The sequence below is a fragment of the Rhineura floridana genome, chromosome 2 (genome assembly GCF_030035675.1).
Source record: "Rhineura floridana isolate rRhiFlo1 chromosome 2, rRhiFlo1.hap2, whole genome shotgun sequence".
In the NCBI taxonomy this organism is placed as follows: Eukaryota; Metazoa; Chordata; class Lepidosauria; order Squamata; family Rhineuridae; genus Rhineura; species Rhineura floridana.
The window spans coordinates 83,493,946-83,520,937 of NC_084481.1; the positions used below are offsets into that span (position 1 = coordinate 83,493,946).

The window sequence follows — 26,992 nt, forward strand, 5'->3', positions numbered from 1 at the left end:
CCTTACAGAATTGTTGTAAAGGCTACTGCTGTAATGTGTATGAAGCAGTCTGAGCATTTAGGGAAAACCCTATATAAATACTAAATAATAGTATTCATACAATGGACAGTGCAATTCTATACATGCTGACGCAAAAGCAAGTTGTACTGAGTTCAATTGCAGCCTATGTGGTCATCTCTCCACATGTATCTTCCCAGACTACAAGATATCCTGAAACTCTTCTCTGGGTATCCCCACTGAATGAGGTGGGTGACCACTGCGGAAAAACCTGCTCAGTGGTGGCATTCTTGATATAATTCTGGTGCCTATAAAACACCATTTTTATTTCTCCATGCCTTTTTATTTCCCCCCAGACCTAATCCATTTTATCTTTGCCATTTGCTTCTTACACTGCTTTAATATTTTGTACCGTTGATCTGTTCAACTCAGTTATAGGATGGCATACAAAAACCTTGGATGGACAGATAGATAAATGAATAAATAAATGTGGAGGCTGCTCCATATGTCAAGTTATTTTTGCTCACCACTCAAAACCTCTGACGTTCACTTTGCCATCCCCTCCAAGAAATGCTGAAAAGTGGAGATTCTGCGTGGTGCATGACTACATTCAAGTGAAAATGAAAGGAACACAGGAAGCTGCCTATACTGAGTCAGACTATTAGGTCATCTAGCTCAATGTTGTCGACACTGACTGGCAGCAGCTCTCCGGGATTTCAGACAGGGGTCTCTCCCAGCCCTATCTGGAGATCCCAGGGATTGAACTTAAGATGTTCTTTGTGCAAGATAGATGCTCTTTCCCAGAGAGAAGCCTTTGCATGATTACATTTAGCGTGGGCATCCTTTAAATAGGGGTGCTGGATGCCTACCTAGAGTAGCATTCTGTTGCCCATGCTGCCAAGTCAGATACCTTTGGAAAGTTCACCAGCAGAAATCTTTAAGGAAATAGCCCTCACCCACTGTTGTTCCCCAAGGACTGGTATTCAGAGGTGCACTTCTTCTGATTCTGGATGCAGCATATAGCCATCTTGACTGGTAGCCATTGATAGCCTTGCCCTGCATGATTTTGTGTACAGTAATCCACTTTAAAGCCATTTCAGTTGTGGCTATCACATTTTCTGGCAATGAATTCCATAATTTAACCATGTGCAGCTTCTTGATTGGCATTAGATCTTGCCATGGGACCCTTGGAAAGGCAGGTCAACGGGGAATTAAGAAGAGCAGGCTGAACATCCACACCTACCCATAACTTTTAAGAGCTTGCTAAAGTAAAGAGCATCCCTATTTCTAAACAGTATCAATGATCAACACAACAAGGTCCACAGCTTATTGGCAGAGCATCTATCTTGCATGCAGAAGGTCCCAGGTTCAATCCCCAGCATTTCTGGGTAGGGCTGGGGATCTCCTGTCTTAGATCCTGGACAGCCGCCGCCAGTCAGTGGACCAATGGTCTCATTCAGTGTAAGCCAGCTTCCTATGTAACAAAGATAAGTCACAAGAAGCTTATGTTAAGAGGCAGAGGGAAAAGAAGGCAGGACAGTCAGCACCATGTCTCCTGACCCAGTCAACAGTCACACTGAATCAGGACAAGATAGTCCTACACATGGAGGGGATAGGGAGTGCATGCCTTCCTCTCTTCCTCTTCCTCCTCCTTAGTGAGACTAATCTGGCAATTTGAGTGGCAAGGGCATATGCCAAAGAGGAACCAACCAACCAAGGTGCTGAAGGGAAAGAGCTTCACTCCAAGGGTCAAATGCCTGCTCGTTAGGGATGAACACAAGCTTTAAAGAGCATAAGGCTGGTAGCAGTCATGGGCCGCTGGTACCTCAGGCAAGATCCTTTGCTTTCTGGCAGGTATATGCACATCCACAGTTCTCGAAGGGGCTATTTAGCACACTTCAAAGAACTTTTCTGTTTTGAGAATAAGCAAAGTCATAGGAGGCAGGTCGTGTAAACCCTTCGTTTTGGGTCTGTCCTCCTCAGTTTGACTACATAAGGGTTTGGTATTTAATTAATAGCTGGGTTGTTTGCTTTCCATGTTAAAGAAAACACTCAGTCTAGCTAAAAGGGTCAGCTGTTTTGCCTGCTTTTTTCAAGGGAGAGAGGCTGGACGACATTTTGATCCCCAGAACGGGATCCCCTTCAAGCTTGGGAAAATTCATGTTGTGGGGAAAGGATAAAGAAGAGAATACTTGTTATTAGAGGGGAAAGATGATACACTTTTGCAGAATAAATAGAGATATTCATTTGGCAGAGCTGTCAATCAAACTCTTTCATCACCTCTACAATTAAAAAGGGCGGGTTATGTAGAAATCAGTCCACAAAGCAGGTTCACAGGTTACCCATTGCTCAAGTGTGTATTCACTGTAGCAGCAATGGTAGCCATTAAATCAAAAAGCCATCTCCCAATTTGTTTAAGGTTTGTCTGCAGGTGTTGGAAGTTGGTGAATAGTGTAATGCAGCTTTCCCCAACCTGGTGCCCCAGGTCCAGATGGCTTGGACTCCAACTCCCATCAGCCCCAGCCAGCATGGCAAAAGCTGTCATCAGACCCATGTGATACTAGTCCGTTTCAGGGTTTGTCCGATATAGGCAGTTACCTAAAACAACAATCGTGACTTGGTAAGGATGCCAATGGAAAAGCTGTAAAACCATTTAAAAGAGCGCTGAATTTACAGACAAGAATGAACACTTTACATGACTGCAGCTCCTTGCTATAGATGACTACTATACTTTTCCTTCATATTGTCTATCTCTGATACTAAAAAATAAAAAAAATGCATTTGTCCAAAACACTTTGTCTGAGAGGATTGTATTCTAGCAGTGAACAACTTTGTAGCCACCGGTTGTCAAGTTACCAGCCTCTGTCCGCATCACTAGCTGCCCTGTCAGTACATGGATTGCATATAAAGAGCTTTGCACTAAAACCATCAAAAGTATGCCCCCAAGAAAGCCAAATTCTGTGCATGTATGAGGCTGCAAATCCTATATCAACTCAATGGCACTTACTTTTGAGCAGACATGTATAGGGTTGCACTGCAAATTAAAAACATTTCTTTATTTTACACAATTTATTCTAGTTCTTTCTAACCTTGGGGGCAGGGAACTATGTAGGGCTCTGAAACCTGATCTCCTGACCACTAGAAGTCCTTCCAATTGACTGTGGAGAGTTCACCTAACATTGCCCTCGCACTATCAAGCTTACCTTTACAGCCCCAAGGGCTAGAGGCCTACAGCAATTATTTGTATGCTGAATTTTGATTCCAACACAACATTCTGCATTCTGTATGTTTTTAGCATTTGGACAGAATGCATACATACATGTACTATAAATTTTTTAAAAGGCAAACTGACAATTATGCAATGTAGCTGATTTAAAACAGTAATATATCATGATTTATCTAAAATGCCCCGCAGGGCATCAGAACATTTGATTATAACTAGTATAAATGGGGATGCTATTTACATGGGGCTCACTGACAAGAGGCAACATGGAGCATGGCTGAGTTCTGCTGCCTATAATCTACCATGAAAGGGCTAAATCAGAGATCTGGGAATCCTCCTTTGAAACACTAGGCACCCCTTTTCTCTGTGATTTCCCATTCCGACGTTGCAACTGTGATCATGCAGGCTGTGAATGTCATGCAGCTAATCCACTTCCATCTGTGGCATGGTTTGTGGATCACAGCAGTACAAACATCTCAGTAAGCTTATACTACCAAGGTTGCAGAGCATCCAGTGTATATCTGACCCCTCCACTTTCAAAACCTCCATGTGAATGTGCTCATGGGTAACAGTGGTTTGGCTAATGAGGAATTGTGCAGTGTCTTGCACCACAGAGACCTGGTTTTGATTAGAACTTCACACACACATGCATACACACAGAGTTTTCTCTGTGTCCACTCGCCTATCTTGCTAAGAGGAAGAAGCAGGCTGGGTTTGACAGTCATATTTGTCTCTGTTACTCCCACACCTCAAGGGAGATCTGTTTATTAATGTGCCACTTCCCTTGATAAATTACTAAATAGAAAGAAAAGCCTTGTACTCCTTCCTCGCTACTCCTTCCTGTGATTTATGCCCGCAGTGTCAGCTCTGCCATTGGTCCCCATTAATTTGACGAAGTCTTGATGTCCAACAGCAGCCTGGTGCAACCATCTAACACGCTCCTTTGCTGCACACATAAGTAATTTTTTTCCTGGTGTAAAACTCTGCTGGAAGCTGTCAGATTCTGCAGGTCGGCCTGGGACTCTTCCAGTGCAAATCAAGTAATATGCATTTTATTACTGTCTGCTCTAATTTAGATCCTCCAGATACTGCAAGCTGCAGGAATGGGGGTTTCTTTCTTACTTTTTTTTTTTTTAATGTATCAGGTATAGCTGTGGGTTTAAGTTTCCACTAGGGTCTTTCCGTTATGATGGGTTCAAGTGTGTGCTGCAGTTGCAAGGCTGACCTCAGATTATTCTACAGATTAATTACTTTGTCCTCCAAGTGCAAGCTTATTTGTGGGAAGAAAGGAAGGGAATAGGAAGTTTGCTTTGTTTTCCTTTACATAAAAGTTGTGCACATCTATGAGAAGCTAAGGGTGTTTTTTCACACATGGCGTTCTTGTATCAATCAACTTTCTAATGCAAAAGTAAAAGCCATATTGGCCAAAATGCTAATTTGCATTACAAATGTTTATCACTTTCTCTTCCAGAGTGACACATTAACAACAACTGGGAAAGGCTTAAAAAGTGATTAAAGCCTCACAGTGATTAAAATGACATAATCTTTGCATATACTTTAAAAGCATAAAGTTTGTATACACTTTAAAAGTATATTCTGAAAATGAAATGGACTGCCTTCAAGTCGATCCCGACTTATGGCGACCCTATGAATAGGGTTTTCATGGTAAGCAGTATTCAGAGGGGGTTTACCATTGCCTCCCTCTGAGCCAATCCTCCCCAGCTGGCTAGGGCCTGCTCAGCTTGCCACAGCTGCACAAGCCAGTCCCTTCCTTGTCCGCAACTGCCAGCTGGGGGCCAACTGGGCTCCTTAGGACTATGCAGCTTGCCCATGGCTGCACAGGTGGCAGGGCATGTAACCCCTGAGCCACTCAATGTGGGGTGATCTTTAGCTGGCCCTTGACACCCAGGAGACACGAACGGGGATTTGAACTCACAGACTCTGGACTCCCAACCAGGATCTCCTCCCCACTGTACTATACCAGCTGTACACCCCCCCCAAAAGAAGCTGAAATGAAATGAAAATGATGCAAATTAAAAATGTTTGGATAATTTTGCTTTTGGGGAATATCTGCTAGTTTTCTTAGGCTTCTACTCAGTGCTCCTGCTCCCCATCCTCTGGAAATCCAGTTTAATGCCACCGCCTTTTGAGAGAATCTTCATTTGCACACACAGTCTGAATGAAGCTTTTTTGTCCTTTTTTAAACAAGATATTCTCAGGTTTGTCTTGCAATGGCTAAACAGCAGAGGAGTCAATGAAGAATGCAAGGCTACTTGTCTTGGCGAGAGCTGAGGAAAGACAGTGTGCTCAAAGGCTTGGGATTTCTCCTCCGGTCATTCTGCATGAAATGTGGTTTTAAAAGTTCTGTTGGTAGGCACTATGGATGGAAATATCTGTCAATTTTGGCTCTCTCAGTTTCTCATTTTTGCAGTCTTGTTCTCTACATTTTTGAAGCATTTTGCATTTTTTAAAAAAATCCTCATGAAAATCCAACAGCATTTTGGTACAAATTTCTCCGAATAAACACATTTTAATGCAGTTTTGACTAATGTACACATTTTACAAGCAATTTCTCCTAATATAATGCATTTTGTGTATTAACTGCACTAATATATTCCTTCTTCTGTGCATTTCCCCCTCATATATGCGTGTTTGTAAACGCTGTTTGGTTGGAGAACTGCACTGCCAAATGCGGAGAAGTGTGAATTTGGGAGGATGGCCGTGTTTCTGTTCTCGTATTGCTTCAGAAAGTGCAAATCGGGCAGGTTCGCCTTTAAATGCAAACTGAACTGAATTTCTCCCTCCATTCCTACTAGGCACAAAGCAGGAAGCGCATGCTTCCCCATGCTTCCTGTTCCTCTGGAACAGCATCTCGGCAGGAATGTAGCCTTTGCATTCCCCTTTCCTGAGAGATGGAGATGTGGGGGAGGTTAGTGGTGAGGAACGCATGGGGGGTGTTTGCAATGTGACTTTGTTGCAGAGGAACAGGAAACACAGAGAACCTGGATTTCCTGTTCAGCAATAAAAACTCTGAAGTCACCATCACCTTGACACACATCTGCAAGGTATAACTTTATCATAGTTTCCCTATGTCACTTCCCCATTTGAATCCATGCTAAGAATTCATTAGTCTATGAATATTTTGCTTTTATTTTCCTTTCTCTCATAAAAGAAGGAAAGCAACCTCGTTCCAAACTGGCAGTGTATTGCACTTAATTTTGTCATTTAATTAATGATATAAAATTTTAACAAATTAAGTAGGTTTAAACAATGTAGACAACTTAGATTTTGGTTTTTGCTGATTCAGGTTGACTTATGCCTCTTCTCCCCCCCCCACTCTTCCCTTCCCTTCCCATCTCTAATGTATGACTGTGGCCCTGTTCTTAAGACTCTTTACCTTACACAGTGAGGAAAAGAACCATTGGATATTTCAAAGTAAGATGCTAAAAGCATAAGTCAGCTACCCCTTCCTGGGGCCTGGATTGGAGAAGGAATTTTGAATAACCATTGAACTTATTATATCCTCCACTGCACCTGCATCTAAAAATGAAGGAAAAATCTATTCATTGGATGCAGAACCAAAAACATATCTTAATGACATCCACTCAAATCCAAAAGTGGCAAAAATATATCATCAAAAGGAGTTGTGTTTGGCATAGGGCAATCCCTTTAACTATGAGCAGCAACCAGCTGTAATCAGTTTCACTGGGCTGTTTCCTTATTAGCATTTTCTTTACGATGGCATCACCTCATGCCTTGTTTACACTGCAGCAAATGCCAAGCATTTGTGTGGGCACCAGGTGATGTCCTACAAGCCTTACTTCTTACAGCACAGAGGGCCCCTTTCGCTTTGCAGTTCAAGGTACTAAAGATCCTTGCTGGGAGACAAGAAAGCAGCTTTCTATCCCACAATCCAAAAAAGTGGTTGTCTAGGAGTCCTTAAACCAGCATAAGTAAATGGGATTCTTAGAACCTAGAATTCAGCAAAAGTTTAGTAAAAAAATCTGAGGGAAAAGCTCTTGGAGACAGGGTTTGTGCAGGGCTATTTCTTCACTCTTGTAAATGTTATTTTCAACTGAGCACAGAAAAGGCCACTGAATTTCGAAAGAGCCAAATTATATTTTTAAGACATAGCATAAACAATGATAATCATAATGTAAAGTACCAGTAACACCTTTCGAAGTGCTCTTGATAGGCTGGAGCACTGGGCTGAAAACAGCACACTGAAATTTATCAGGGATTAAGTGCATAGTTCTACATCAAGAAAAAGAGACCAAATGCATAGTTATAAGATGGGCGATACTAGGCTCAGCAATACTACATGCAAGAAGGATCTTGGAATTGTTGCTGATCACAAGTTGAATATGAGCCAACAGTGAAATGTGGCTGCAAAAAAGGCAAATGCTATTTTAGGCTGCATTAACAGAATTATAGTTTCCAAATCATGTGAAGTACCAGTTTACCTCTAATTGGTACTTGTTAGGCCTTGAGTACTGCGTCCAGTTCTGAACACTGCACTTTAAGAAGGATGCAGTCAAACTGGAAGAGGTTCAGAGGAGGGCAACAAGTAGGGGACTGGAAACAAAGCCCTGTGAAGAGAGACTGGAAGAACCTGGCATGTTTAGCCTTGAGAACAGAAGACTGAGGGGAGATATGATAGCACTCTTCAAGTACCTGAAAGTTTGTCATACAGAGGTGGGCCAGGATCTCTTCTCAATAATTCCAGAATGAGGACACTGAATAATGGGCTCAAGTTACAGGAAACCAGATTTCGCCTGAACACCAGGAAACAACTTTCTAACTGTTAGAGCAATATGACCAGAGCTTGGAAGATTAGGGGTGTGAGGGCTTTCCAGTGTTTTGCACCGCCTGCAGCATGTACGACTATCTGCCTGTTGGACAGAAGTCGTGGGTGTGCTCTCGGTGCAATGAGCTCCTGGCTCTCCGGGAACGACTTCATTTCCTTGAGGCCAAGGTGGCGGACCTGGAAAAGCTGAGAGAGGCAGAGAGGTGTGTGGAGGAGGCCTTCAGGGACGTTATAGCTGTGTCCTACTCCAACGATGATAGCTCTCCTGCTATCATGGACAACGATGGTTTCGGGGAAGGAGAGCATCCAGCTGAGGAAGAGGGAAACGATCCCTTAGAAGGACCCATTCCTTGGGGGATGAGCAGCTATCCTCTCGTGCCGAGGATATATCTCCAGGGGGTGGAGGGATCCTTGTAGTGGGTGATTCGATCATTAGGAACATAGACAGTGGGGTGTGTGATGGGCGTGTAGACTGCAAGGTGTTTTGCCTGCCTGGTGCGAAGGTTGCGGATATCGCCCGTCGTTTAGATAGTTTGGTAGACAGTGCTGGGAAGGAGTCAGTGGTCGTGGTGCACGTTGGCACCAACGACATGGGGAAATGCAGACGTGAGGTCTTGGAAGCAAAATTTAGGTTGCTAGGTAGGATGCTGAAAGCCAAGACCTCCAAGGTGGCTTTCTCTGAAATGCTACCGGTTCCACGCGCAGGACCAGCCAGACAGGCCCAGCTTCGCAGTCTCAATGCGTGGATGAGACGATGGTGTCGGGTGGAAGGGTTTGGATTTGTTAGGCACTGGGGAACATTTTGGGACAAGCCGGGCCTGTACAAAAGGGACGGGCTCCACTTGAACCAGAATGGAACCAGACTGCTGGCACTTAAAATTAAAAAGGTAGCAGAGCAGCTTTTAAACTGACTGAGGGGGGAAACCCGACAGGAGCTGAGAAAGGTCCGGTTCGGAATAAACCTCCCCCCTGGGATAAAAACCAAAGAAATGATGAAATTTTAAAAGGGGTAGGCCTAGAAGTAGGCATTGTGAGAGCAGGGGCACAGCATATAAATTCAGACGAGCAAAATTACCACAGGCCTAACCACAAGTGCCAAAGACACTTGAAGAGAGACACTGCTTACAAGTGCCTGTACGCTAATGCTAGGAGCCTGCGAACCAAGATGGGAGAACTGGAGTGCTTGGTCTTAGAGGAGAGCATTGATATAGTGAGCATAACGGAGACCTGGTGGAATGGAGAAAACCAGTGGGATACGGTTATCCCTGGATATAAACTATATCGGAAGGACAGGGAAGGACGTATTGGTGGCGGAGTCGCTCTATACGTGAAAGAAGGCATTGAATCCAGCAAGCTCGAAACCCCAAAAGAGGCAGACTCCTCCACAGAATCGTTATGGGTGGTGATACCATGCCCCAGGAGGGACTTAATACTGGGAACGATCTATCGTCCCCCTGATCAAAATGTTCAGGGAGACCTGGAGATGAGATATGAAATTGAGGAAGCATCCAAACTAGGAAAGGTGGTAGTAATGGGTGACTTCAACTACCCGGACATAGACTGGCTGCATATGTGTTCCAGTCATGACAAAGAAGCAAAGTTTCTAGATATTCTAAATGACTATTCCCTAGACCAGTTGGTCATGGAACCGACCAGAGGGATGGCAACCCTGGACTTAATCCTCAGTGGGGACCGGGACCTGGTGCGAGATGTAAGTGTTGTTGAACCGATTGGGAGCAGTGACCACAGTGCTATTAAATTAAACATACATGTAACTGGCCAATTGCCAAGAAAATCCAACACGGTCACATTTGACTTCAAAAGAGGAAACTTCACAAAAATGAGGGGATTGGTAAAAAGAAAGCTGAAAAACAAAGTCCAGAGGGTCACATCACTCGAAAATGCTTGGAAGTTGTTTAAAAACACTCTATTAGAAGCTCAACTGGAGTGCATACCGCAGATCAGAAAAGGTACCGCCAGGGCCAAGAAGATGCCAGCATGGTTAACGAGCAAAGTCAAGGAAGCTCTTAGAGGCAAAAAGTCTTCCTTCAAAAAATGGAAGTCTTGTCCGAATGAAGAAAATAAAAAGGAACACAAACTCTGGCAAAAGAAATGCAAGAAGACAATAAGGGATGCTAAAAAAGAATTTGAGGAGCACATTGCTAAGAACATAAAAACCAACAACAAAAAATTCTATCAATACATTCAAAGCAGGAGACCATCTAGGGAGACGATTGGACCCTTGGATGATAAGGGAGTCAAAGGTGTACTAAAGAACGATAAGGAGATTGCAGAGAAGCTAAATGAATTCTTTGCATCTGTCTTCACAGTGGAAGATATAGGGCAGATCCCTGAACCTGAACTAACATTTGCAGGAAGGGATTCTGAGGAACTGAGACAAATAGTGGTAACGAGAGAGGAAGTTCTAAGCTTAATGGACAATATAAAAACTGACAAATCACCGGGCCCGGATGGCATCCACCCGAGAGTTCTCAAAGAACTCAAAGGTGAAATTGCTGATCTGCTAACTAAAATATGTAACTTGTCCCTTGGGTCCTCCTCCGTGCCTGAGGACTGGAAAGTGGCAAATGTAACGCCAATCTTCAAAAAGGGATCCAGAGGGGATCCCGGAAATTACAGGCCAGTTAGCTTAACTTCTGTCCCTGGAAAACTGGTAGAAAGTATTATTAAAGCTAGATTAACTAAGCACATAGAAGAACAAGCCTTGCTGAAGCAGAGCCAGCATGGCTTCTGCAAGGGAAAGTCCTGTCTCAGTAACCTATTAGAATTCTTTGAGAGTGTCAACAAGCATATAGATAGAGGTGATCCAGTGGACATAGTGTACTTAGACTTTCAAAAAGCGTTTGACAAGGTACCTCACCAAAGGCTTCTGAGGAAGCTTAGCAGTCATGGAATAAGAGGAGAGGTCCTCTTGTGGATAATGAATTGGTTAAGAAGCAGAAAGCAGAGAGTAGGAATAAACGGACAGTTCTCCCAATGGAGGTCTGTAGAAAGCGGAGTCCCTCAAGGATCGGTATTGGGACCTGTACTTTTCAACTTGTTCATTAATGACCTAGAATTAGGAGTGAGCAGTGAAGTGGCCAAGTTTGCAGACGACACTAAATTGTTCAGGGTTGTTAAAACAAAAAGGGATTGCGAAGAGCTCCAAAAAGACCTCTCCAAACTGAGTGAATGGGCAGAAAAATGGCAAATGCAATTCAATATAAACAAGTGTAAAATTATGCATATTGGAGCAAAAAATCTGAATTTCACATATACGCTCATGGGGTCTGAACTGGCGGTGACCGACCAGGAGAGAGACCTCGGGGTTGTAGTGGACAGCACGATGAAAATGTCGACCCAGTGTGCGGCAGCTGTGAAAAAGGCAAATTCCATGCTAGCGATAATTAGGAAAGGTATTGAAAATAAAACAGCCGATATCATAATGCCGTTGTATAAATCTATGGTGCGGCCGCATTTGGAATACTGTGTACAGTTCTGGTCGCCTCATCTCAAAAAGGATATTATAGAGTTGGAAAAGGTTCAGAAGAGGGCAACCAGAATGATCAAGGGGATGGAGCGACTCCCTTACGAGGAAAGGTTGCAGCATTTGGGGCTTTTTAGTTTACAGAAAAGGCAGGTCAGAGGAGACATGATAGAAGTGTATAAAATTATGCATGGCATTGAGAAAGTGGATAGAGAAAAGTTCTTCTCCCTCTCTCATAATACTAGAACTCGTGGACATTCAAAGAAGCTGAATGTTAGAAGATTCAGGACAGACAAAAGGAAGTACTTCTTTACTCAGCGCATAGTTAAACTATGGAATTTGCTCCCACAAGATGCAGTAATGGCCACCAGCTTGGATGGCTTTAAAAGAAGATTAGACAAATTCATGGAGGACAGGGCTATCAATGGCTACTAGCTGTGATGGCTGTGCTCTGCCACCCTAGTCAGAGGCAGCATGCTTCTGAAAACCAGTTGCTGGAAGCCTCAGGAGGGGAGAGTGTTCTTGCACTCGGGTCCTGCTTGCGGGCTTCCCCCAGGCACCTGGTTGGCCACTGTGAGAACAGGATGCTGGACTAGATGGGCCATCGGCCTGATCCAGCAGGCTCTTCTTATGTTCTTATGTTTTTAAAAGTAATCAATTACAGTTACAGTTACATGCCCCAAAGTAGTAATTACCGTTACAATTACAATTGCACTGAAAGTAACTGATTACTTTACTTTTACTCAAAAGTAATTGCTACAATTACATTTTTGTTACTTTTTTTAAAATAAAATTGCCTACAAGGTGCTAGCCTTGGCTGCTGCACATCTGAGTAGCCTAAAACAACATTAAAAATAAGCACACACACACACACAGACGGTAGTAGAATATTTTTTTTATCCATAAAGTTAACAGAATGGCATAACAGAATCTCACATCTCCTCACCCCACCCCCAGTAATGATGATACCCCAACACACATTTTTTTTGTATATATAGATTGCCTCCAGCTCCTTTCTCCTTCCACTCCTGTCAATTTTTAAACAATTGTTTTCTCTACCCCGTCTCGCTCTCCACCTCCTCCCTCGTCACCTCCTAAGCACCCACAGAGCATGAAGGAAGAACAACGCTGCACAGAAGCCCAATTTGAAGCACATGATTTTTATTCACAAATCAGAGGAGCAGAAGACTTCCCCTGCTCCCCCCCAAGTAATGCGCAAAAGTAATGCTGGAAACATTACAATTACTCCTCAAAAGTAATGAAGTTACTACTCGTTCTATTACCAGCAAAATGTAATGAAGTTACCCACTCGTTACTCAAAAAAGTAATAAATTACAAGTAATTCGTTACTTGTAACTAGTTACTTCCAAGCTCTGAATATGACAATGGCAGCTGGACAGGCACCTGTCGGGTATGCTTTAATCTGGATTCCTGCATTAGGGGGTTGGTCTTATAGGCCCCTTCTAACTCTACTATTCTATGATTCCATGATAAAATGTTTCATTTGCATCTTGGGACTTCAGTTCACATTTTGTTAGCTTCACTTTGCTAGGCCATATTATCCCCAGCAAACACAAGATAGAACAAGTAAGATTAAAGTGACATTTTTACTGAAAGCAAACTTCTTCTGCAGAGGTTCTTCTTCAAGTGGAAACATATAAAGAATTTCGAGAAAAGCCAAATGACTAGTGAAATTTCTCAAGGGGTTTTTGTATATGTCTAGTTGAGATGCAACTTGCACAGAAAAATTATTCCTGCAGACTTGAGTGTGTTAAAATACATTTTTTTGACCAAACCCTTTTTTTGGGGTAGAAGATGATATAGGGCAAGGATCAGCAACTTGTGGCAAGTGGACCAAATCTGGCTCGAGATATGCCATCTGATTCATGCCCGCTTCCAGATGCTAGAAAAATGTAGAAAAGGCAGGTGTGGGAATTGGCATAATTGGCCAGTTATGTACCCCATAGTTCTCCAAATGCTCTTTCCAATCAAAAAACCATAAAGGATATTTCTTTAATATAATCACAGTAGTGTATGGTTTAGTGTTTGACTAGGACTGGGGGGACCCAGGTTCAAGTCCCCACTTAGGCATGAAGCTCACTGGGTGACTTTGGCCACCCAGACAATAGGGCACTCACTCTCAGCCTAAGGGGTTTAGCGTGAGGACAAAATGGACAGAAGAGAACCGTATGTGCCATTGTGAGGTCCTTGAAGGAAGGGCAGGATCAAAACGAAATAAATAGTTTTTTGTGTGGAAGTGTACCCCTCCAGCTGTATGCCCAGGCTGTGATGCAAACTTGGCTAATACAAGCAGACTTTGTATTTTCTGGTTGTAGCATTTGGATTCTATTCATTATTTATTTTATTTATTATATCCCCAATGTATTAGTGCAGAAGACAGACCAAGGATTTATTCATGGAAAATCAACCTTGGAAACATAGAAAAGACCCTGTGATCGTGTTGTACAGAGCTGGACTCATCTGGGGTGCAAATTCCAGAAAGGTGACTTTTTGCTGCTTTGAATCACCCTTTCATTTTCAGGTCCTTTGCAAACAAACTCTAGTCCACTGGGAAAGAGACATATGTATGTGCATACACACTTTTTGTTTGTTTGCTTGCTTCAGGTATGAAAATGTTTAAGGCCAGCTCTATACGACAGTGGCCCAACTGCAGCCCTCCAGATGAAGGAGGTGGGAGCTAGATGATCTGGTTTTACCTGTTTTATTGTACACTCATCTAGAGTTCAGCACTCATGCATCTGGCGCAGTGTATGTATCATAAGGACCTACCAAGAATGGCTACAGGTAGGAAGTACTGATCACGGGCAAACCCAATGTGAATTGAATCTGAGTGAAGGTCAGAATGTAACATGTGGTCACACAGTTTTGAGAAATTGCCTTTTATGTAACACAACAGGGCATCAATCTAGTCTTCCCTGGTATCATTTTAGGTTTGTTGATGGCATGTTCTGGGAACAGCTGGTGAAGGCCCTACCATGCCCTGGGTCTTTATCAGGGCTCAACTGCCAGGTTTTCTGGCTAGGAAGTATGCTCACTTCCCCTTGTAACACTGAGAGTAGACAAATACTGTGTAAAGGTATATTGTCCTTAACATACCTACAGCTTGAAAGGGAAATTTGGGCAAATTGGTTCATGGTAGACACCCCTGTTTATTCTCCCACACCCTCCCCATTACCAGGAGTGAAACTGACTAGACCAGAAGCTATTGTTTGCCTGGAATGGTTCTCATCTCCTTCATCTGGGGCTAGGCTAGGCAGCCTCCCCAAACAGTGGTGGCTCTTCTTGTAAGTGGTCCAGCCTCTTGCGTCACATGACAGCAGTGTGTAATCACAAAGAATTCCTGTGCTCTTTTTTCTGTTTTAGCTTGAAAACCAGAGGACAAGGCAGGCGCAAAGCATGACTGGGCCCTTGGACACCAGCCTGCCTGGGCCCGCAGTGATATAGCCCAACAACCCCACCCCCATGCAGACGGCATGGGACTAATAAGTGTGTATGCATGCCCCACCTACCTCTTGTGTCATGTGAAGGATGTGTGCGAGTAGTGTGCATGCCTGCCATCAACCAAGATGGTGGCAGGGGCATCAGCCCTTTAGGGAAACCCCTGCCACCATCTTGGGTGATGGCAGGCCTGTGTGCATAGTGCACACGGCATTCACACTGACAGGAGAGGTTGGTGGGTCATGCGGGAGGGCTTCCTGAAGCCCACACTGTCTGTATTGGGTGTGCCTGGGAGCTCCCTCTCCATGAGTCACAGCAAGGTTGGGTTGCAGGACCCAATGCTGCCGTGGATCACGGAATGGGAGTGACACCCTCTCAGTCTAAGAAGGGGCACTTCAGGAACCCCTCTGGGCTGCAGGGGCCCTCGGCCAGGCCCAACCTGACTGCCCTCTGGTACTGGCCCTGCCAGAGAAGCATATGAAGCTATGAGAAGGTGAAAGCCAGAGCAACACAGGAGCTTACTGAGGGAAGGAAAACCTAAGTGAAAAAGAAGGGTGCTAGTCGCAGCAGCCTTTTGTAGCAGCTAATAGTCTCTGAAAGGTTACAGAAGAGCATCCTCGAGGAGCAGACTTAAAAGCTGATCTCATTTTCTGGAGGTTGCCAAAGTTCTGTCCTCCTGCATGACATTAACATAAATGCAGCTGTGCTGAACTGGAAATTTTACTCCAGAGCTGCCTCCTGAGAAATGTCATGTTAAAGGCTGACTAGTTTATTGTGGCATGAGCATCAGCACATAAGACCCTACCTCCAACAGATGCATGAAGTGGATTAAAGTGGTGGCCTGCACACAGAGAGAGGAAGAAAACATACGCTTGACTGTTCAGCAATCTGAAACATGAAAAACAAATGAATGTGCTTTCTCCTCTACTAAATCTCTTATGCCCTGCACCTACATATGTGCATATATACTCATCACCTTTCCAATCCACTTCATGGATCTGATGCAATGCCTACTAAAGCACATGTCATAATAAATCAACTATTGTTTTAGGGTGCCACTAGATTCTTTGCTTTTTGATGCAGCACACAAAATATGGTTACTCTGCTACAATTTGTTTCTATGTGCTGGTAAAACTAAAGATCACTGTGGCATTTATTCAGTGAACTTTCTTCCACCCATGACCAAATACGGTAATTAATTAGCACCTCAACACAAGCTACTCTAACATTGTTTATTAATATACGGTCCGAGACCCATTCAAGACAAGCTACTCATGTTTTGGACAATTCTTTCATTCTGTTGTCTCATTTCCCAGTTGTGCCCCCCCCTTCTGCTTCCATAAAAAGCAGGGACACAAAGTGTCCAAACTAGCCAAAGTTAAGCACTTGTAAGCCCCCTTTCTTTCAAAGGAAGAGTATGTGCCAAAATCAACGAGACCCAGATGAGAAGCGCTTCAACGAGGCTGTATTGTGCTCAAAGAAACTATCTTAAAAAACAAACAAGCAAGCAAACAAAAAACCACTGACCTCAATAACCAGAGGAAATACTTATAACAAAACCTGTGAATTAATTCTTCACCCTCTTAAATGTTTTGAAGGGCCACTGCTGCTCCAAAGCATACAGCCTAAATAGGCAAGGCAAGAAAAATGCTGGACTAGAACTATCCACCCCTCCTGCACCCTTCCCACACTGTGCATTTGTTTTCAGACTGTAAAGTGTGGCGGGGGCCTTCCCTCATTAGCACTGCAAAGTGCCTTCCACTCGCACTTCGCAGCCTCTCTGTACCTGACGAGTCTAATGAAGGGTGCTTTGTATGCAGCGGTAGTGGAGTTTTTGTGATATATGCTGTATGCTTTTGATAGAAGTTCTCCCTCCCCCCAAAAGGTGGGGCCCTTTGCCCCTCTGGTCTCACCACTTTTGTCTACCAAAAAGAAAAAAGACATACAGTCATTCAGAAGAACTAGACAGGTCTGGCTTGATAATCCATCCCCCTGCACAATGTTTCCTTTTACAAAAATATAATCACACATGCTTTTACAAGCAGGACACTATCGCTATCGTGAAATCCACTGCTAATTACAGGCATTCAGTGTGTTTCTTATAGTCCTCCTAACTAAAATGCCCTTGGGGTGTACACAACGAAGGAAGGCTCTTGCTTCCTTACTCACCATCTACAGGGCTGAGGTAATCGTGAAGGTGTGTCGCACTGGCTGCTCCCCCACTCTGCATGAGGAGGTCCCCGTAAGGATTTGGATGGCTGGCCATGAGCGTCATCTGGTGATAGTAGTCCGCAGGGTTGGCTCCTGAAGGAGGAGGAGGCAGGCCAAAGAGACCCCTTTCTTTCAGGTGCTCATGAGCCACTGCACAGGCAAAGGAGTGAAAGGGGCAGAGGAGGAGGAGGGAAGAAACAACAAGGGTAACATATATCCAGAGAGTAAAACTTCTGCTGGGATGCTAGAAATCTCCCCTCTCCCCTGCCAAAACTTTGCAGTTATGACTCTGACGTGTGCTTAGGACGTGTGTGCTCTCCATGGACAAAAGACACTAGGCTGGGGCCCTCCACATTCCTCCATTTCCGCAAATTTATAAACAATCCCTCATGTCTACCCCCTTCTAATAATCCCTCTGTATGAACACAGAGTTCACCAGTGAGAGCAAGACAGAGAGAGAGATGGAGGAAGGGAGGGGTGATGCTGAGGGTTCTGAGTGCAGTAATGCTGTCAGAATTAACATCGCAGCCTATTATGAAAGAAAAAGACAAACACAGCCCAATTAACGAGAAACAGCATAAGAAAATTAAAGCAGGGGTCTAATACACAGAGTGAGTGAGTGAGTGAGTATCTGTTTAGTGCCTGGCAGCAGAAAACCATTTGGCTTGCCAGAACCAATTATCCTCACTTTTGCCCATTTGTGAATGTTCAAACCTGCTTCTCTGTCCACTCTCCATTAACTTATTTATTGTGGCTTGAAAAAAAAAGGAGAAAGAAGGAAAACTGAAAGCCAGCACAAAGGCCCCTTTCTAATACCAAATAATAATAATAAAAAAATTTTTGCAGGCAGGCAGGAGGCTCAAGAGAAACGGGAGGGAGAAAGACTACAAGAGCAATAAAATGCATCTGTCGTTTGCTTAGAGTAGAGCCTTGGAATCTTAACACTTGCTACAGGGAGAGGCCTCTGGGATCAGCAAAACCAAATCAGCAGCAACAGAAAAGCCAGGTTTTACAAGATGTGTTAAAGCTGCCTGGCTGAAGCATGCATGTCCAGCATCCAGTTCTAATTCTGCACAGCTGAATGTTTGGCTTCATCACATAAATACTTCACGCAGAATTATTACACACTCTTTTCTTTGGGCCATACTGCTCACTGTCAAGAGGGAGTTTGCTACAAAGTAAGTGGTGGGCAGGAGACTGTAACCTATTGAACGTTTTTTTTGGTATGACTAACTTTTCACCAAGTTTTTTCATTTTTACTATTGGCATGGGGCCCCAGGTAGATGATGAGGACATCAATGCCCAGAAATATTAAGACCTTAAGTGTTCCCAGTTGTTTAAAAAGAAAATCTGACCTTTCCCTCCAATCTGATCTTACTTGTCTTCTCCTTTAACCTAGTACATGTCACTGGCAACACGAAATATATATGTGGGTACTGCCAGCTGGTGCCACAAGAACTGGTAGCACATGAACATTGGCCCACCATGAGTTATTTTAAGTCTGTAGCTATTGAATTTCATCTTCCTGAAAAGTCACTGGAGGCAAAGCCCAAGCATCTTGTAAGCCTCTGTCCATGTACATTTGTAAACTTGTACATTTTGAGCAGGCTCTTAGTTATTGTTTGAAAAAATATATTCTATAACCTCCTCTGATCCCTTGGGATAAAGTGTGACATAGAAAGATATATATATTCTGGACTTCATTTGTCATGATTTTGGAAATATATATTTATAAATAAATACCCAACAGATCTATGTTACAGCTAGATTTATAATATTTCCTGAATGGCACTTTCACACAACCGTCCCTTTTAATAGGACAAAGTCAACACAAGACTTTTTCAGTGGATTATGAACGCTTCAGTATGTGTCCAGATCAATTTGTCCTGAAATAACTTAGGAACAAACAAACATAGGCAGTAGTGGTGGGTCTGGTGGGGCAGAGTTGCCCATTCAACACAAGCATTGCTGCTGCTTATCTGGATGGGGCTGGAGCAGCGGCAAGGTCAGGGCCATGGGAGTTTGCTGGTGGGTGCCCCAGATTGGTGGTGGTAGTCCTGTCAGTGCAACTGTGTGGCCCCATCCAGGTAAAGCAGCAGAGATGTCAGTTTTGGGAGGGCGGCTCCGCCCCACCACACTGCTACTGAACCCAGGAAGCTGCCTTAACTGAGGAAGAGCAAATAACTCAGCAGTGCTTCTCTGGGGGTTCAGACAGGGGTCTCTCCAAGCCCTATCTGGAGATTCTGGGGACTGAACTTGGGACCCATTGCATGCAAAGCATGTGCTCCACCACCGAGACCCGGCCCTTCAAAAAGAAGGCTGGACACAGAAGCTTTCAATCATTATGAATACATTTTTTAGCCATTCCGAAGATCAGTTTTACACATACAACTTGTACACACTTCAACATGTAAATATCCTGTATTTATACATGAAATAAGTATATCCTCTATTATTGTTTTTGTGCGTGAGGTGTTATTTGCACTTTGTTCACGTTTATTATTATTATTTATTACATTTGTATACTGCCCCATAGCCGAAGCTCTCTGGGTGGTTTACAACAATTAAAGCAGTTAATTGTTGCTTTATTTTGTAGTTGAGGTTTCCTGCTATAATCCACCCTGGGACCTTTTCATGAAGGATTACACACTGAAATTTATTATTATTATTATATATAACAACAACAACAACAACAACAACAACAATAATAATAATAAAGCTGTGTAAACTGGTGGGGTGCTCTCACTGGAACGTAAGCAAGACAGCATTAGGAAACAATGAGATCAAACAGTTGAAAAGTTCTTTCTGCTCTTCCTTTATGAACATAAAACTCTTCCTTTAATAATGCTACTGGGAACAATATAAATGAGGAGGTTTACTTCATCAGGGATCACTCTTGCATATTGTCAAATTCCTTCATGGAGACTATTCTAGAGCTGTATTGATACACACGGTGTATCTACAAGGGTTAAGTCAACAGCTCAGTCAAGCCTATGTTCCCACTTACCATCAGCTGGGCTGAGGCCTCGAGCAGCTGAGATCATGGAGAGGGTTGGGCTGCTGTGCATGGATCGGAGGTAGTGTTCCATATGGGGGTTCATGTATGTATGAGGGTGGCTGAAAGGCGATTCTGCAGGCCCCGCAGGATGTGGAGAAAGACGGATGAGGGAAATGTCGGAGATAACAGGGCTACCACTCAGAGTAGGAGGTCTGTAAAGGAGGTACAAGGAAGCTCCATCAATGTGCAGTTTTGTTCAATCAACTTTTGGTGCATTAGCATGCTACGAAACACAAAAGCAAAATTTTAGTTAAGGCAAACATATAGTCACCTCAACCATTCTCAAAACTAGCGATTAATGAGCTTTTTTCATGGCCATGGGATCAGCTACTGAGGTGGAAAAATGCTGAGGTGCCTTATTTCTACACAATACAGGCCAAGGCTTTCAACTGTTTAAACATTTTTAGTTGATTAACTAGCTGTCTTTGAACTGATTAATTAAACAATTAAATGTAAATAAATCTGGGTACAGTAACCAGTTACAGCCATTTCTGGACAGGGATAGCCTGGCCACTGTGATCCATGTTGTTGTAACCTCCCATTTAGACTACTGCAATGTGCTTTATATGGAGCTGCCCTTGAAGACAGTTTGGAAATTGCAGCTAGTGCAAAATGTATGCAGTCTTCTTGGGTCTGATCCCTAGGAACAAATAACACTAGTCCTCAAGGATCAGCACTGCCTGCCAATTAACTACTGAGCCCAATTCAAGATTTTGATCTTAACATATAACCCATAACAGGCTTAGGAGCCAGGTATCTGAGGGAATGCCTCTCCCCATAGCAATGTGCCTGTGACCTGATATCTATTGGAGAGGCTCTGCTGGTAGTACCAGCCTTAAAGAGATCCAGGGATCCATAACCTATTGGAGGGTCTTCTTAGTAATATTATTTATTTATTAAATTTCTATTCCATCCTTCATCCCAGAATGAGCCCAGACAAACAAGGGACAAAACACTAAAAACATCTTTAAAATAAAACATCTTTAAAAAACAGTCTTAAAAAGCAATTCCAACACAGACACAGACTGGGATAAGGTCTCTACTTAAAAGGCTTGTTGAAAGAGGAAGATCTTCAGTAGGCACTGAAAAGATAACAGAGATGGCACCTGTCTAATATTTAAGGGGAGGGAATTCCAAAGGATAGGTGCAAACAATAAAGGTCCATTTCCTATGTTGTGTAGAATGGGCCTCCGGATAAGATGGTATCTTCAGGAGGCCTCACCTGCAGAGCACAGTGACCAACTGGGTATATAAGGGGTAAGATAAGCTTTCAGGTGTCCTGGTCCCAAGGTGTATAGGGCTTTGTACATCAAAACCAGCACCCTGAATTTAGTCTGGTAGCTAACAAGCAGCCAATGCAATTATTTCAGGAGCGGGGTAATATGTTGGCAATATCTTGCCCCAGTAAGCAGTTGCACTGCTGCAACTTCCAGATCAACCTCAAAGGCAGGCCCACATAGAGTGCATTGCAGCTTGGAGGTTTAGCACCCTGGTTGTGGAGTGCAATTCCCATAGAAGTTCAGCTGGCAACAACATTGTTCAGCTTTAAGTACCAGCTGAAGACCTATCTTTTCCACCAGCTTTTTAATGCAGAGAGATGCCAAATCTCAGGAAACTAACATGCTGTTTCTGTTTTATTGTATTGCTGATTTTGTATTTTACTTTATATGGTGCTGTACCCTGGGGTCTTAGGATGCAGGGCACAACATTAAGTTTTTTAAATAAGCAAATTAAAAAAACATTTGCTTTTCTGATATAATGAAAGAAGTGTTGGATAATTTACAATTTACGAAACAAAAGCTACCACACTTTTTTAGAAGGAAAGGCTATCTTTAGTTTAGTATTGCTCTATTCATAGTAGTGCACCAGAACCAATATGGCTTCAAAATAAATACTGATTAATCAATGGGCAGAATAATCCTAAGAATAGGAAGCCAGCATAACTTAATTCGGCATGAGATAAACCATCTTAATTTAAGTTAGATCCATATTTTCTAAGTCTGGATCTGGGTTTGGATTGCACTGTAAACCATTAGTTTATTAAACTAGCAGTTGAACTGTCCCAGGGTATGGTCTGAAGGCCCATGAAGCTATCAACTTGCTGAAGCTAAACAAGCCTGGGTCTGGTTGGGAGATTGCCTGGGAATGACATGTATGTTGCCTTGGGTCCCAGGATAGAAGAAATGCAGGATATAAAAGTACGATTTCGCCATGCTGTGGCCTATGTCCCTCAAGGTTCTTTACGCTTACTACAAAAGCTCTGTGCTTTGGATGCTACGCAGAAAGTGCAAGTGGAGGCACTCACAGTTATAACAGATCCAAAGCCAGCCAAGACTGAAGGATGCTACCATTTGGATCTTGCCCTAACATGCTTCTTCTAAAAAATAGTTCTTTACACAATACATTATTCATTTATGGAATTCACTGCACAAGATGTACCGATGGCCCCTAAAAAAGCAGGTTAGGCAAATTAACAGAGACCATCAGTGACTATTAGCTACAAAGGATCCCCACGCTTATATGGGTTACCCTGTTCAGAGGCAGTGTGTTACTGAATACCAGCCGCACAGGAGTAACAACAGAAAACAGCTGCTGCTTTCAAGCACTGCTTGTGGGCTTCCAGAAGCTATCTGGTTGGCCGCTGTGGAAAGTAGGATGCTGGACTTTATGGACCTTTTGTCCTGATCCAGCATTGTCTTCTTCTGTTTCTACAGTGTTGCATTAATTGGGAAAACGGAGCCTTAATTTAAAAACAACATTTTTGAAAAACAGGCATACAATTTAATAAAGGATTTCCAACCTCTACCAGCATGACAATGTTGTTTTTTGTTACACAGGAAATATAATCGGACTGCCCTGTTTAGTATAGCATGGGACCTGCGTATGTCACGGTGTGGCAGGCAGCTTGTTAGCATCTCTAGTATTTCAGCTGTGACATCATCCACCTCAGTGATCTGCGTGTAAAGCTCAGTGAAGGTGCAAGCTTCCTGTTTCAGGAAAGGTTGCAGATAATAAGGCAACTGTGCAAAATCTACCAATTTAATTCATATTGGTAGAAAGGGCTGGTGGGGGAGAGAAAGAAATGAGAAAAGTGAATCAGAGCCTGTGTTTCAGATTCAACTTGATATCATTACAAATAATCTCTGGCCCCATCTGGAAAAAATGAAAAAAGGATTAAAAATAAAAGAAGTGATGTCATTAAGAAAACATCTGACATTTTAATGCTGATGAAGACTAAATCAAGTGTGTGACTATGCTGGAGAGGTGGGAGTAGGAGGGGGAAGGATGTAAATTAAAAGCAGTCCCAGACTATTCTGACCCACGGAGCCTACTTTAATGCATAAGCCTAGAAAGAAATTCTCTTACATACACAATAAGCTCCCTCTTTCATCAATGCTCGGTTTCTCCCAACAGGATTGTGAATGGCTTTGATGCAGGCTTGAATCTATGTATTACTTGGTTTATGACTCTTTTGAGTCTATTCTGATCAAACTAGGAGGCCAACATCCAAAGCCCATTAACAATACCCAGGACTTGCTTTTCATTTTTGCCCAAGGCTTGCGCAGGAGAAGATGAGTCCTTTCAGTTCCAGTGAACATTCTTGCATTGGCCAAAAATGGTAATGCAAGTTGATGGGATCAAGATTTTAACTGCAATGTCATGCTATATGGAGAGAGTAATGATGTGTGCAGGAAGGTCACCACAGCAAACTTTGTAATCTCTGTGGAAAGCCATTGTCTACAGAGAAATTGGAAGCTCGAATACTTGAAAATGTAACACAGACGGAGAACGCAATAGCATTTGCAAAAATTAAGAAGATTCCACTAACTAATTCATTGACAAAAAGGTCTATGGACATTCTGTCCTACGAAAGATATAACATGACTGATATTGAAGATTACTGAACATAGGATGCTGCCTTAAACAGAGTCAGATGGCTAGTCCATCTAGCTCAGTGATGCTGACTGGCACTGGTTCTACAGGGTTTCAGACAGGGATCTCTCCCAGCCCTACCTGGAGACACTGGGAATTGAATCTGAGACTTTCTGCAGGCAAGGCAGATGTTTAACCACTTAGTTACAGCCCTTCCCCCTAAGGTTAGGCATCTGAAAAGATGAATAGATAGTAGCATAAACAAGTAAGTTGGCAACCTCTTTCATATAATTAATGGACAGTATTCAGCAAAATAACTGTGTGAGTGGAACGACCTCCACTTGCACAATGGGAGTTTCCCCCCTCCTTCCCTTGTGCATGCCTTGTGCCATCCCCAAATCTGTCCAGAAGGTTGTGAAAATGCCCAGAACAGATTTAGGGAGCGCGGGGGGGGGGGGCAGAGGGAGACATTCTGTTGTGGGAGATGGAACGTTTGCCTTAGTGTCACAATGAATACAACCCGGTGCTTATAATTTTATATTAAAGGAGAGGTGTACCACTGAATTAAGTGTACCATTGAGCTAATATCCCCACAATGTTTCCAGAATGGAAGCAGACAGACCTGGTAACAGGTAGTTTTGTTTCCTTCCAGAGATGGAAGTATGTGTGTCCTTCCAGAAGGCAATGCTACAACCTGAAACCAGCATAGTTGCATTTGAATGTCTCCTACCTCCTCTCACATTCCCTCTTTTAGACTAATGACTTCACCACCAGCCAATTTTCCTTCCCCACTTGCTTTGTTTATCATCTAGTCTGATGAAGAGTTTTGAATAATTTGAATGGTTGCACATAATTTTGTGTCATTTTAGTAGGCCCAATAAAGATATTGCTTTAATATGGATTTTTGAGTGTTTATAAAGTGTTTCATTTTCTGTAGGGCTGCTTTTTAACTGTGTTATTCTCCAGAACATGAATGTATTTTTCTTTTGAGTCCTACTGTTTGGAATATATTATTTGCCTCCCCCAGTATCAGATTCCTCTCCCTTATTAACTACTCACATACATTTTTATTACTGCATCTTCAAACAGTTTTATTTTAGGATCTGTTAATGCTCCATATTCAAAGGCATGAACTCTACAAAACCGCAACACATTTCCATTGTTTCTCTCATTCTCAATATATACCATTCGTTATCAACAAAACTATCTCAAAACTTTCTCACTGAGCTTCCATCAATTTAGAATCTATCTATCTATCTATCTATCTATCTATCTATCTATCTATCTATCTATCTATCTATCTATCTATCTATCTATCTATCTATCTATCTATCTATCTATCTATCTATCTATCTAATAGGCAAAAAACCCTTGTGGTTTAAGAACGTACCTATAGCCAACAGATATTTCTATCAAACTTTGAAAAGCAGGGAAATCGGGCAGCTATAGTGAATGCACCAGGGGAGCAGGAGAACTGACTTTCTCTCTGAGATACTGCCCTACAAATTTGTAAATATACAAATACAATTTGGGTTGGTCTTTCACAGTCCAATCCACTTCCTGTGTAGCTTGGAAGAACAGGAGGGGACTGGAAGGGGAGGGGGGAGGTGGAGGGAGGGGCAAAGGAAGGGGGAGGGAAGGGGCAAGAAGGAGAGGATGGGAGGGAGGAGGACAGGAGGGCAGGTTTGATAATTTGCATGCTTATTAAGTTTAATGGGATTTACTCCTGTACAGTCATGCTTAGGATAAGTGACACTGACCTGGTGCAGGGGCAGGGAGGGGAGGAGATTGGATGGGTGGGCACTGGGCAGAGGGGAAGCCCCTTTCCTTTCCAAAATGAAAACATTGTGAACAGTATCATTGTTTTTCAGCATTTCCCCACCTTTTTACTCTACAGCAGGCACATATAGTCTCCCACCCAAATTTAAACCAAAGCTGTCCAACAGGGGTCTGTTTGCCCTTCTCTCTTTTTACACTTTGAACTCTCGATTCTTTCTGAGTGTTTTGTGTATCGCCATGAAAATTTAGAAGCAAGCGTTTCTGAGTTCTTGTAAGGCTTGTAAGATCTGAAGTCTTGTAAGATTTTGTTTTGAAATGAGCTTATGGGAGGCATCAGAATGGCATGGGGGTATTTTTAATTTAACATGCGGAATGCGAAAAATCCATGCTTGTGGCTGTATAATCTCTCTCTTATGAGCAAACCAATATTTTGTCCACTGTCCACTTTAACAGCTGCTACAAGCTCCCTAAACCATTTCCAGTGTTGAACGACGCTGCTCCCAAGCCTAAGTGCTTATAGTTCATTTACTTGCTGCTACTTGGTGTTTGGTCTGCCATTTTATTTTCAGTCCTTTCCTTGGTTCCAGCAACTTGTGTCTTCCACCTAGAGGATCTGGCATCTTCTTAACAGAAGGATGCCAGTCAAGAACAAACATTTTACTAACCATGGAACAACTGTTGGCGGTAGGTTGGACTTGGCTTGTGCAAGTTTCTCTCGTGCCTGCTTTCTATTTGTGTCAATCCATAATGGGCTTCAAAGCAGGCCTACAGGAAATGAGTCATTTGAGCAAAGATATGTGGGGGCTACCTATGGTACAACTAACTCTATGATAGACAGAGCCACCCCTAGGCACTGGGTAGCGGGGCAGTTGCTCCAGGTCCTGCGCTTTGGGGTCCCCCCATGCTTGGCGATGAGAAGCTGGGCTGCGGCGGGTTTTTTTCTCTTCAGCCCTGCAGTCTCGCCAATCGCTTCCCGCTCTTGGGGAATCTCCCCCTCTTCGGCTGCATGCCTGAGCTGTTTTTCCCCTCTCCGGTCCAGCTTATTCTGGGCGGGAGGTTTGAAAGAGAGAAAGAATGTGTGTGTGTGGGGGGCAACTA

At 43.1% G+C, this 26,992-nt stretch overlaps 1 protein-coding gene across 9 annotated transcripts in view; it reads right to left on the bottom strand.

The window, feature by feature from the left end:
- GLI2 (GLI family zinc finger 2) overlaps positions 1-26,992 on the bottom strand; it is a 350,757-nt gene that overhangs the window by 38,212 nt on the left and 285,553 nt on the right. For 8 of the 9 annotated variants that reach the window (XM_061609156.1, XM_061609157.1, XM_061609158.1 and 5 more), the window contains 2 exons: positions 20,192-20,394; positions 17,143-17,334 (listed from right to left, as the gene is read on the bottom strand). In XM_061609156.1, the coding sequence (XP_061465140.1) occupies positions 17,143-17,334; positions 20,192-20,394 (395 nt within the window). The remainder of the gene's footprint in view (positions 1-17,142; positions 17,335-20,191; positions 20,395-26,992) is intronic. The other variant, XM_061609159.1, reaches the window with a different exon arrangement.